The sequence below is a fragment of the Lonchura striata genome, chromosome 4 (assembly GCF_046129695.1).
Source record: "Lonchura striata isolate bLonStr1 chromosome 4, bLonStr1.mat, whole genome shotgun sequence".
Classification (NCBI taxonomy): Eukaryota; Metazoa; Chordata; class Aves; order Passeriformes; family Estrildidae; genus Lonchura; species Lonchura striata.
In genome coordinates, this window is record NC_134606.1 from 13319334 (window position 1) to 13332220 (window position 12887).

Genomic DNA, 12887 nt, shown 5'->3' on the forward strand with positions numbered 1-12887 from the left:
AACATGTGCATGTGGAGGTTCAGATTTACCCAGAACAAAATCCACATCATTTAAATTTTATTCCAAAGGTTTATTTTGCAATCACTGTGCATGGACATAGTTGATCACACAGACTTGTGGTACCCATACAAACCCCAGCTCACAGTACCTCACCCCAGTGTCAGACAGGAAGAGGGAATGTGGCACCACACAACACTTGCTGACAAACACACAGGCTACAGACAATTAGATACATTCAACAGGAAAAAAAAATAAACTATAAGTTGCTGATATTTTCTATGTTGTCCTCTCATTGCTGGAAAAATTATAGCAGCGTAACAATGGAAAAAACCTGTATGGAACAACTTCAAGAACAACACAAAACTCTCATTAGGGTCAGAGATGAGAAAAATAATGAAATACTGGCACATCTGAAACTTCCACAGCCCAAGGCAGAGGACACTTCCTTGGCCAGTGAACAAAGCACTATCTTGGCCTGGAATTGCTTTGAACATTGGATGGCAAGAAAAATCTGGTGAGATGTGGAACTCCCATCCCACACTGTACCACCTGTAGCAGCTCTTTGCAGTCACACAGAAAGTGTGTGCCCATCTCAGGCAGGACAAGACAGGGCAAGTGGGACTGCAGAAATGAAAACATGAGCCCTTATGTTAATGCTGTACAAGGCCCCCGAGCTGTGATAGGAAATTCCTTTAGACATCTCTACCTATGTATTCAGATCTGGGCTCCAAATGCAACTGTAGGCAAATGTAAGATGATTTTATTTTTGTTGCAGAAGTCCTGATTTCTGATACAACTGTTGTATCAGGTCAGCATGATATTTAATTGAAGTTATCCAATGGCAACATTTTCAACAGTGTCTATAATGTGCGTTGATAACAGCACTAAGTGTTAAATTCTGCTCATTCTAATAATATTGGTTTCCAATCTTGCCACCTTGGCTAAAAGCAGATCTCATCATACCATGTTAGCAGCCCTAATTACAAAGAAAAGTAATTCCCAGTCTGAAGGAGTTGGTCTGAATTTGCCAGTCTTGCCCTGCAGGCAAAAAAGGAGTAAATTTTTCATAAAATTTTCTGGAGGGCTGACATTCACACTCAGTGTTCAATAGCCATTCACTTAGCAAGCCTCATGTAACCCTTGGAATAGGGGGCTAAAGGCACTGAAAGGTAATATTTTCATTTATATATAATTTTACAAGTGGTTATTACAATAATATTTTTCTCTACATTATTTAATTACCTTCCATTTATGACTGTCAGTTGGAATAATCCTGCTTCACTCTCTTTCTTAATAGTAGCACCAAACACATGCATTTTTTATTTTTCTCATATATATTTCATTTTCTTGATGTACTTCTATTCCAGTGGAAAAAAACCCCATAAAGTCTGGCATAAAAGCACCCATCAATTTTTTGTTAATTATCTAGTAATGAAATTGCCCTATTAGGTCAGCTTACAATGTCTGTGGTAAATATGCCATATACAAATAAATCACAGCGTAAAAATATATACATAAATTAGTAGTAACAGCTGAACATTAAGATCTCTGATTTTAATTTATAGTGTAATTTACAGTGTAGAACAAGACAAAAAACAGCTTATCACTTGGAGAAATACAAACAACCTTCCCAGATACTGGAAAATAATTATCCATTGTGTGTGTGTATATATGAATATAAATCACAGAATCAGAGAAGAGCCTGGGTTGGAAGGCACCTTAAAGATCATCTTGTTCCAATCCCCCACCATGGGCAAGGACACCTTCCACTAGACCAAGCCCCATCCAAACTGAACTTGAACAATTCCGGGGATGGGGCAGCCACAGCTTCTCTGGGCAACCTCTTCCAGTGCCTCATCACCCTCACAGTAAAGAATTTCTTTCTAATATCCAATCTCTATCTACCCTCTTTCACATTAAAGCCACTAATACTAAGCCATTGAATATTAATATATAGTCTATATTTGGAATAGATGTATATTCATATATGCATAGATATATGAATATATATGCACATTTTCTCACAAAAATGCTCCAAATACATGAATTTCTAGATTAGTAAATATAAATTGGGGAAGCAGTTGACTCTACCTACATGCTGCACTTTCTTCTTGTGTCTTACTCCTAACTGAGAGCAGCTCAAAGGCTTACTGACTTTTCATATAAAACAGGTTTTTAATTCTAAAATTCTTGTTACCCATCAACATCCAGGTACCTTGAGGGATCAAGAAAAACTGTTATTGAAATTACAAACTGTAAAGATGATGTTCATTAAGAAGAAAAACCCTTTAATTGTTTGCTGAACCCCTGAGAACCTGCTCAATCTTTCTCTCATTAAATCAAGCAGTTTTACAAAGCTTTAGACAGCTTAGAAACTTGCATTAATATGAACTAGGCCTGGTTTCTTCAGAATCTAATGCCCAAATAAAAGTTAGTGTTTAAGAAAGTAATAGGCAACCAAATTCCTAAGCAGAGATCTGAGTGCTAAGAACTAAGTTATCAGGTCTCAGGGAAATTTGGGCTCCTAAGACTTGTTTTAAAAGGAATTTGAAAAGAAAAACAATAAATAAACAGAACAATTAAAAACCCCCAACCCTTGCAACACTTCATGTCTGAATTCTTGTTTCAATACTATGCCCTACACATACCATCAGAGTTCTATCACTTCCCCATGAAGTTTAGTTTTCCTTTCATATTAAACCTTTTAAGTTTAAAAATTAAAATTATGTAAATACATATATTCAGAGAAATGCAGTGCCAGCAAACCCAGAAACTAGAGACAACTCTATTAGTAGTGAATCAGGATTTGCAAGTGAGACAAGGAAACTCATCAGGACCCAGAGCTGCCCATTTGTGGGAAGGTGGGAGATGTTCAAACAATGCAACTGAAAGTCAAAATAGCTAGAAAAGGAATGGGAGCTCAGGGAAACGTCATTTCATTCTCATGGGCAGCTTGAATGACATCTTGGGAAGCATGGAGAAAAACATTCTGGTGCTATTTCAGGTTTGCTTCTCAGCAGACCCCCACTGGGATCTCTTCCCTCGTTCCTGCCTCCTCCTCCTCCTCTTGGAGGGAGCATGTACCCCTCCCTGTGAGCATACAGGGGTGCTCAGCCAGCTGCTGCTCAAAACCCTGGCTCCCCACTGCCACTTCACATCTCCAAGTCTATATTACCCATCCCACTCACTGCATCACTTGCTTCACAGGTGCCAAGGAAACTTCATCTCATTTATTTTATCAGTTGCCTCTCCTCCCACCCCTCATTGTCTCAACTGTTACCCCAGCTGCTAATGAGTTCACCCATACTCACTTAGAACATTTTCAAGGGAAAAGCAGTTCATGATGTTCATAAAATATACAGGTTGTGTGCTGCTATAAATGAAAAGAGCACGCTTTCCCCCATCGCCTGAAAGAACATCCTGGGCTTACACAATCCCTTTTATGGCTTCCCCATTGTCCACTGAAGATGTGAAGTTTGATTCTTGTTCTTCACTTGGTTTCCTCTCCCCTGGGTAGTGGTTCATCTCTTGCATTTCTAAAGTTGCTTTATTCCTTTTGGCAAATGCTTGGCTGATCTCATGAAATGTCTTATTTTTTGTTTCAGGCAGGACAAAAAACAGGTAGGCCGCTCCTGCAAAGCAGATGCCAGCAAACACTAGGAAGCAGTAGGTCTGTAAACCAGCCTGTGAAAACAGAGATGGTCATTACAAAAGAGAAAAAAATCAGACGAAAGGCAGGAATGGTTTGAAAGAAAAAATGGGGCGTATGGAGCAATTTTAACCAAGTACAGTACAAGCTGGCACCCAATGCTTGTTGCAGTGCTGAGAAGTTCATAAAAATGCATTAAATTTTGGTTCTTCCAACATTGCCTGTGGCCTGTCGACAGCAAAGCAGGTTCCTGGCACAGAAGCACAGAGCTGCAATTTGGGCAGTGCTGGGAGACACCAGCCTGAGCTGGGGAGAGCAGGGGAGAGCAGGGGAGAGCAGTGGCAGCAGGAATCCTGCACTGTGCTCATCCAAGCCTGGCGCTGCCCCGGGATTCTGGAAATGAGGCAGGTGTTCCACTGGGTGGTTCTGCATGCTCCTCCCAGGTCCTAGGTACTGCTTTAGCAGTGCTGTGCACCTCGACAAAACCCATGGAAAAACTGCCATAGCCAGGGGCATCTTCATCACAGCTTTGAGTTACAGGCTTTGAGATTTGCAAAATAAATGAGGAAAAACCACAAATAGCTCACATTTGTTATCACTCTTATGGTTCTGGGAGTTCACAGCAGGAAAGAAAAATCCATAAAATGCATTTCTTTTCATGCTAGAAAGTGTAAGAGTTAGTTAAGGGAATGCAAAGTACAGACTATATTTGAATGTTATGGATTTTCTTCACTGCAAAAACAGTCAATGTAAAGAAGTTAATTTATAAATTGATTATAAAGGCTCCAACCACCCAGTATGAGTTTTACTTCACTGAAACCTAACTATTTCTTGCCTGGTGATTATTAGATCATTTAGCAGCTACCAATTACCTTTCAGCAGTACAGTTGTGAAAATCATTTGATAAATAGCACGTTGCCATCTGAACTTTGTTGAACTTGAAACAGGTTTGCTATTATGGCTCCACAGAAGGAACATGCAACATTTGAGGAAACCTCCCTTCCTCCTCTATTGATTTACACTCTCAAAAACCCAATGTACCCATATTTTTCTAATTGCTTTTATTAATAAGGTTGAATTAAACCAGAAAGGGTATCTCCAACTCCAAAAATAAGGCAACATTTCTGCAGTGCCTCATTTGAGAACATGAACAGCAAACCCAAGGAGAGCCTCACACATCACCTCAGGTGCTGCAAGGCTGAGGTTACCCCAGGGAAAACCACTCAGGACAGAAGAAGCAGACCTGTCTTCCTCAACACACATATTTATAGATGTTGTTAAAGGTATGTAACTGAAACAAGTAAGATAGAGCCAGTAACCTTCCTTTTACACATTTTTTGTAATAGACTCTCATCACTGTTAGTCACACCAGTCCTACACTGCAGGCTGGTTTAACTCCCTGCTTTGGGTGCTCAAGGGGTGTGCAATCCTTAGCACTGTTTTTATGTTTCACTTGCTCATTATGCATCATGTGTGGTGTGCTAGAAGAACATTAATTCCTGCGTGGAACAAAAGAAGAAATGGATAAAACCCTTTCCTGCAGCTGCTTTTTAATACCATGGCTGATTTCCAGCCTGCCTAGTCACAGTGTTCTCTGTTTCTGTGGATAATTCATTACCTAGTTCAGTGCTTCAAATCCTGCCTGTAATAGGAAAAGCTAGCAAGTGCATTCTCTGATATTGCCTATGGACTCTAGAGATCATCAATGCTTTTTCATTAAATCCTAGAAGCATGAAGTCCTGAGCAAGCTGACAATCAGAAGCCAAACAGTGTGAGTAACACAGAGGAGAAATATTCCAGCAAATAACAAATAGAACTTAATAGAACAAATAGCTTATACATAGGCAGAGGAAAACGGATAGAGTAGACAGAAGAAAATAATTTTTCACTGCCTCATAAATCATCCTGACATGCTAAGAATTTAAATTTTACATCTGGATCTTCTGCATTTGTAATTGTTCTTCAGCTGAATGGCAGAATTTCAACCTAGAGTCATGTTTTTCACTTTTTAAAATTTCACTGAATTAAATATTTTCCATGATGAAAGTGAACTGTTAATATCTCATATAAATAAATATGGCAACTAAATAATAACAGGTAATAAGTAACTTGTATCTCTTGGTAGTGCAGCCACAACTTTGTCCCCCCTTTCTAATTCCTCTTTATTTCTTTGCTGTCCATGAGCTAAATAAATTAGTGCTTATTGTCTTTGATTCATATCTAAGTAAACCTCTTCTAATTGAACTAAACACTCATGACTGCATGTTTTATTTGCAATTATTTTATGTAATTTATTTATATTTATTTGTAATAATCATATTCTTCTTAATTTCTGCAATCCCTTAAGAAGTAGCCCTCAAGAACCTCCAACTGAATTTTCACAGAGAATAAGCTAAAAATTAAATTTTGTTATAAATCCTATAAGTGGGTTTTGTAGGGTTTATTGCATCTTGCAGGATTTGTCCAACAGGCCCATAATTCCCAGGCCGGAGGAACAATGCAGGTGACCACAAAAGGCCCTTTCATCACCAGCCATTCTTCAGTTATAATATTTTCTTAAAGCTGGTTATTATTTTACACTCACAGCAAAGAAAACCACTCATTCGTAAACCTTTTATGTCATCCAGAGTTCAATTTATTTCACCCAAACCTGCATTTGGCACAGAACATAACATACTAATTAAATTACTCATTATAAACATGAAACCTTCTATATGCACTGCATGCTGATAAAGGTTGTAAGACAGAAATACAGGGTAAAGGGGGAGGAAAATGTTAAATCACAAATCCCAACTCAGTAAAAACCTTTAGTGGGACATAGGTGGGATATAGCGCAGCCTAGATGTTGAATTAATTTTTATATGTTTCTGATGTATTTTGAATTACTTGGTGCTGGAGGAAAGATCTGAGGGGTGAAACAATAGGTGGCCTAAATATGTCTGATGTTCCCATCAGAGAACCTAGAAGGTGAGATAATGTGGTGAAAAAGCAGTAAATGCTGAGCTATTGAGCAATGGCTACTACAGGAAAGGATACTGAGAGAGAGATCTGCCAGGAAACAGGATCTTTGCTCCATGAGATTTGTGTAATTTATTGATTTCTTCACCCCACGTTGGGCCCCTCCCTGGGGGTTCCCTTGTTGCAGGGAAACCCTCCTGGAGTGGTTCTGTGTCAGGGAAAGGAGATGCACAGGACTTTTTTGGGCTTCAGCTTCTTGTTTATTGTTATCTTATCTAAAGTTTTGCACGCTGTCTATACCAGACTCTGCACTCTGCAAAAGCACTGCAGAAGACTGTTGGCCATTTTTGCAGTGCTTTTGCAGAGTGCAGAGTCTGGTATAAATGGCCAACAGTCTCTTGTTACAAGGTCTTTAAGACCAGACTATCCAATTAAGAAATGACACCTAGATTATTTTCTCTTTTAACCCAATAACTGATCCCTCAAATCCCACAATGTGGACTTTTCTGCCCAATTACAAGGTATCGCCCAAACCCATGAAGAAGGACGAAGGCCAAGAAGAACAACCTGCCTCTGCCCTAAAACCTCCATCTTGTTCCCATCTGCAACATACTAAAAATCTTAAAACCTAAATTTCTACCCAAGTGACATGCCATACTACTCTTTCACACTTTTGTGGACTCTTGTCTATCTAGAAATCTTGAAAACTTTCTTCATGAATGAGGGTCAAAGTCAGTGCTTCTCTGGGGGTCAGGTCCCCTCAGAGCAGACAGAGAAATATTCCCTGTGCCCTGGGTTCCCACAGACTTTCTTTTATTTATATTGGGTATTATTTATGTCCATGAAACCCACGTACATCACTGACTAATTGTAACCACCATAGTCTCCTAACTAACCCGTAGTTCCTCTCTTGTTTTACTCCTTCCAATGTGCTAGAGGTGAGCCTGCTGCTGCTACTGTAGAAGTTAAGCCACAGACTATTGCTTGTCCTGGGCTGGTGTGGGAGTAAAAATCTGAGGAAGAACTTCAGTTAAAGTCTTTTGTGACAAAGCATGGACTCTCTGCAGCTCTGGGTGTTTGAGCCTACAGACATAGATGGCCTCAAGATTCTCCACTGACATGTGCGTTTTCAATGATACAAGAAGAATGACAATATATAAGATGAAATTGAAAAGGCGAATCCTTTTTCTATGCTTTGTGACAGTATTTCATCTGCTATATGGAGTAGAAGCCCCAGTGTTCAAAAAATTGAGTAGTTGTATCCACCAGAAGAGTATCTTGACTCCTTAGCAAAACATACCACCTCTGAACAGCCAGAAGGGGCAGGTAAAAGAGGAAGGGAGCATCAGAGGAAGAAGTAAAAGCAAAATAATTCTGAATGGAAATTCTAAGCAAATAGAAAAAATTCAAGGAAAGAGTGTGGTTTCTGCAGCTCTGCATTTCCTCACGTAAGGACAGGTTACTGCCTCGCACTCTGCTCCAAGCAGCAGCAGCAGCAGCAGCAGCAGAACTGGGAACAACAGCAGCAGCAGCAGCAGCAGCAGCAGCAGCAGCAGCAGCAGCAGCAGCAGCAGCAGCCCTGGGCATGCAGGAAGCACCAAGGCAGCCCCGTCCATATCCCACACACCCACTCGTGCTGCTCTCTTGACACTGCCTGCACGTACTGCTCAGGTTCAGCACACGCTGCACCTTTTCAGAACAAAGCTGCTTCTCCTCCCCCACCAGCAGGCAGCCCTGCCAGAGCTAGGGGCATGTTTTCCCAGCAGTACCTGAAGCCAGGCTTCTACGCCCATGGTTAGAAACCCAAAGGTCAGAAGGAGATCAGAGCAAAGCTCTACAACAGCCTGTGCTTGGCAGCTGTTTTCCCTTAGCATTTCCCTAAGCCTAATCTGCAGGAACACCCAAGGTTCAAGGGTGAGCAGAGTTTCAGGTGTTTTCCCAAATAGCAGCAGTGCTGTCTCCTGCTAGATATCCATCCAGAGCCAAGGGCAGATGCACAGTGAGGATCCTTGAAGGGCCAGGCTTTCTGGGGTTACTCAGGGTCACCTGCCCTATCAGGTGTGCAGGGGAGAGCAAAGGAACAGCAGGCACACTTATTGATGCAATTTCCTGAGGGAAGCACCTACTAAGTCAGCAGACTAATAAAACCTCTTCAAAGCAGTATTTACATTGGATTTTTTGAGGCTGGCAAGGGCTATTGCTATACAGGATATTTAATAGTTAAACATAAACTTTTAAATGCATCACCTTCTATTTTAATACCAGCTTTCTAATGAAGTATTTTGAAAAACAGCATTTCTACAAATTCTGGATAGCTGAATCCCGAATTACTCATTTTTGTCTTTTCTTTTCTGCACATGATCAAGGCTTTGTATTTGTGAAAAAAAAAAAAAAAAAAAAAAAAAAAAAAAAAAAAAAGGAAAGCCAAGAAATCATTTACCTAAGACACATGCAATTACTACAAAAAAGAATCAAAGTTGAGGTACTCAGGCAATTCCCCCAAATCAGATCCCAGGCATAACAAGCAATCAGGCCTGACTTTGAGGATGAGATACAGCTGCATAAGCAACATATATGAATAAGTAGGTGCAGCTTTGCCACGTTTTCTTAAGCAAAAAGGTGAACAAACCTTCCCCCAGCTTGTGATGGGCTGCTATACACATTAGAGAGAATGTATAGGCATTTCCCCCACCTCCCTTTAAATACAATACTAAAGAATACTTAATTTTTAGCATTATGAATTGACTTTAAGTGCCAAAAATGAATGAGCAAAAGAGCTAATTTTTTAAAAGCTAAAAAGGAAACTTAAACAAATAAAAACCCTAACATTGAAATGATCGGAATTCTGGTTTTAATTAAAAAACCTGCACAATATGCTACTTTTGAAGCAGTCTAGCTGAGAAAAGTCTTCCTGTTAATAGCTTGCATGCTGTGAACACCATACTCTGAAGGAATCTAAAAGCAGTTGAGAGGATCATTACGTGCTATTTAACAATGGTTGCTTACTGACTTAACACAGTCTGTAGCAAAAGTTAAATTCTAAGCAGGACTATGATACTGGAAACAGGAAAATATATATTCTAGGGCAGATACAGCAAAGTAAATAGCAAAAGAAAAAATTCTGAATTAATTTAACAAACGTAACACATTAATATTTTTAAAACAAAACTTTTGACTCTTCCCAGCAAATGCCAAATATGACTCTAAATTCTCAACTTCCAAAGTCACAGCCCCTGTCACTAGCAAAGGGTTCTTGCATTTGGAAGTTTCCATGAAGATTAGTGTCATGAGATGTGGGTCAAACTGGATTTTGAAGTGGGGAGGTCAAGTGATAATGGTTTGATGTCTTACAAAATTGATCAGCAGAAAAACTGTTATTCATTTAGACATTTGACTTCACTTTGCTTCAAATTGATATAATGCAGTGAAACAAATGGAAAAGGGCTAGTGTCCTTTACCCTTTGTCCTTCTTCTGTTCCAGACATAATTTAAGGTTCTGCTGAAAGTGCAGGACAATGAAGAAGGACAGAGCACTGAAGTATAATGCTCATGAAATGTAATTCCTAGGTAAAAAATAAAGACATTTTTAGACATGAACTACAGTTTCAACCATGACCTTCACACACTTCACTCTCTTCACAAAAATGTAACAGATCCTTATATTGTATCCCTGAAGTGGGTTGCTTCTAATTAAGATAAGCACATCTAACCCTCTGATAGCCCACATTTCATTTTCTCATCTTTGAGGGGAATTTTAACCATTTCCCTTAATACGGGACACTGTCACTACATGAAACATGCAATGTGTTTGAAGAAGTTTAAAACAGCTTAGCTGAGGGAAACTACCCATAACTCTCTGTGCATACCTGTTATTGAAATCCTTGTGCTGAGCAATAGAAAGAGTCAAGGGATACTATTACACAATAAGGAAATGATAACGACAAACAAAAGACAATCTTGCTGAGTAAATGAATCTTGAGGCATGAGAATGAAAATCTCTGGTGTAAAACTAAGGAAGAAATAAAGTAGGTGTAAAATAGAACCTCCAGAAACCAGTATATATGACTCAGAAGTACTTTTTCACAGGCACAAATAAATTAGTTTCTGAAAGGAGGAAAATAAACATACATACAGGTCTTGGCATTGTACTAACAGGCAATCTGAACTAAGGATTCAAGGCTTGAAGCACCTTTATCCCATGTGATACTGAGCTCCTTCTGGATCACAGATCCAAGCAGATTATTTTGGTCATACCCCAGATAAGAGTCAAATCCGTTTTCCATATAGCAGTTCCCTAATCATATATAGGATATTCCTCTGCATTCCTCAGCTATTGGAAACTTTTGTATTAGGAGGAAAGTCTGAAGATGAGCTGTTCTTGTAAATTAAAAATATAAAATATATAGAAATTTAAATATTTCTTGAATATGTCCTAAATATACAATGTGAGTTTGACGTCAAAAAAAGACTCTGCACAGTTTTCTAGAAAGAGAAACTATTATGACAGAAAACTTCTGGAGAAATCTGGTACATTTTCCTTCAGTATATTACTAATTTACTATGTAGTCTTTAAGTGCCTCATAACAATCTAATAGCACAACATGAAATGTGAAATAAAAATGCATCAGCATGTAATGGAAATAGCGTGTTGGGAAATTATTTGATAAATATTGATGTTTAGTAATCCTCTGTATTTATGCAATGCATTACAAAAAATGAACAGAAACTTTTTCTAGATAACATGTAATTTAAGGTCCTGCTACACCATTGGATTACTGAAGTCTATCCCTGCAAACTTATTGCTAATGAAGAGTATTTCTTTATCACAAGAAGCCTAATCTATGGCACCAGAAGTTTTTGGCCCTTTATAATTTTCTGCTGTTTTTTTTTGTTCCCTGTGCCTGCTTCAGCTTATTTCACTCATTTCCACATATATATACATTCTAATTTCTGATGTACTGGGTCCCTGTTCACATTGCAGCACCTCAAATAAGCAGTGATGAGACCTGGAAGAGAAGCCAACTTCAATTTTTTTTTTTTTTATTTGTCAAAAAGTCATTTGTATAGTAGCTTTTAAATTCCATCCATATATTTTAATGTATTACTCAAGCCACTCTTTGATTATATTTATCTACAGATGGTTGAAGGGCAAAAATCGAGTCATTCAAATTAGTTAATTCGTGACATTTGGAAAACTATGGTTGATTTTTTTAGTAACCCTAAACTTAACAGATTTGTTTCCCAAATGTTTGGAATAATTTTGTAGAAGCACACCAAGGATCAAAAAAAGTAGCTGCTATTTCTCAAGCAATCAGGTTAGTATTTAAATACACAGACAGGATTATGCATTCATCCTGTGAAGATGCATTGAAGATTTTTTTTCCTGGTTAAGGTTTATAAAATGAGCTAGGAAGAAGATACTGCCTTTATGTGAAGAAAGTGGTGACTCATAAACTGAATTTTGAGAATAAGGTTGATTGAAATAGGAAAAAAGTTAAAGCCTGGGAAAGAGGAGATGTTCTAGTTTGATCTTGTGAAAAAGCTTTAAAAATCAAAGTCTGAGTAACACTGCTTTCATCTTTAGGTACAAACTCTAAGCTTTTTCCTCTTTTTATTGCTCTCTTCTTTAAAAGAAAAAAAATCCCCCAAAAAAACCTTCAAGCTGGAAATACAATTTATCTTCATTAAAACTAAACTGGATAATTTTCTAATCACACAACTGGATATTTTTATGACACATAATGATAAATTCCCCAAGGCTACAGCAAACTTCATATGGATGCATACTAAATCACTCAAAAAGCTTTAATATGCAGGTGGAAAATTATAGAACGCAGTTTGCCAGTTTGCCTTTAATTTGAATTTACTGAGGCTTTTTTGAACAGTTTTCACCAGGTGATATGTTAAGTAGCATTAGCAGAACAAGTAGGGATTGTTCTAAGTTGCATGAATGTAAATCTGACAGCTAAGCAGAGCTCAGGGTTATCCCCAGTTTTCTGCAGGAGGCAGAAATTACAATTTTGAGAAATGTGTCTGGATAATTTAAAGAAACAGAACAACAACAACAAAAAAAATAACCCCACCCAAAAAAAACCGAAACCAAAACCAAACCCTAACCCAAATAAAAGTATTCTGAGTAAATGCTCCTAGATTTGGGATCTTGCTCTGTGTCCCTGCCCAGCTGCCATGGATGCAGGTGGCAGAACCAGAAGTGTCTGACCAGCTGGGCTGGAAGGGAGGATTTAATGCTGACAAAAGCAGTCACTCCTCATTTTCTGAA

At 38.6% G+C, this 12887-nt stretch overlaps 1 protein-coding gene across 2 annotated transcripts in view; it reads right to left on the reverse strand.

The window, feature by feature from the left end:
• Nucleotides 1-251: 251 nt before the first annotated feature.
• The window catches only part of SLC2A9 (solute carrier family 2 member 9), a 79651-nt gene continuing 67015 nt past the window's right edge, over nucleotides 252-12887 (reverse strand). Inside the window, exon 12 of one of the 2 annotated variants that reach the window (XM_021554339.3) lies at nucleotides 252-3684. In XM_021554339.3, the coding sequence (XP_021410014.2) occupies nucleotides 3427-3684 (258 nt within the window). In that variant the 3' untranslated portion in view covers nucleotides 252-3426. The remainder of the gene's footprint in view (nucleotides 3685-12887) is intronic. The other variant, XM_077782763.1, reaches the window with a different exon arrangement.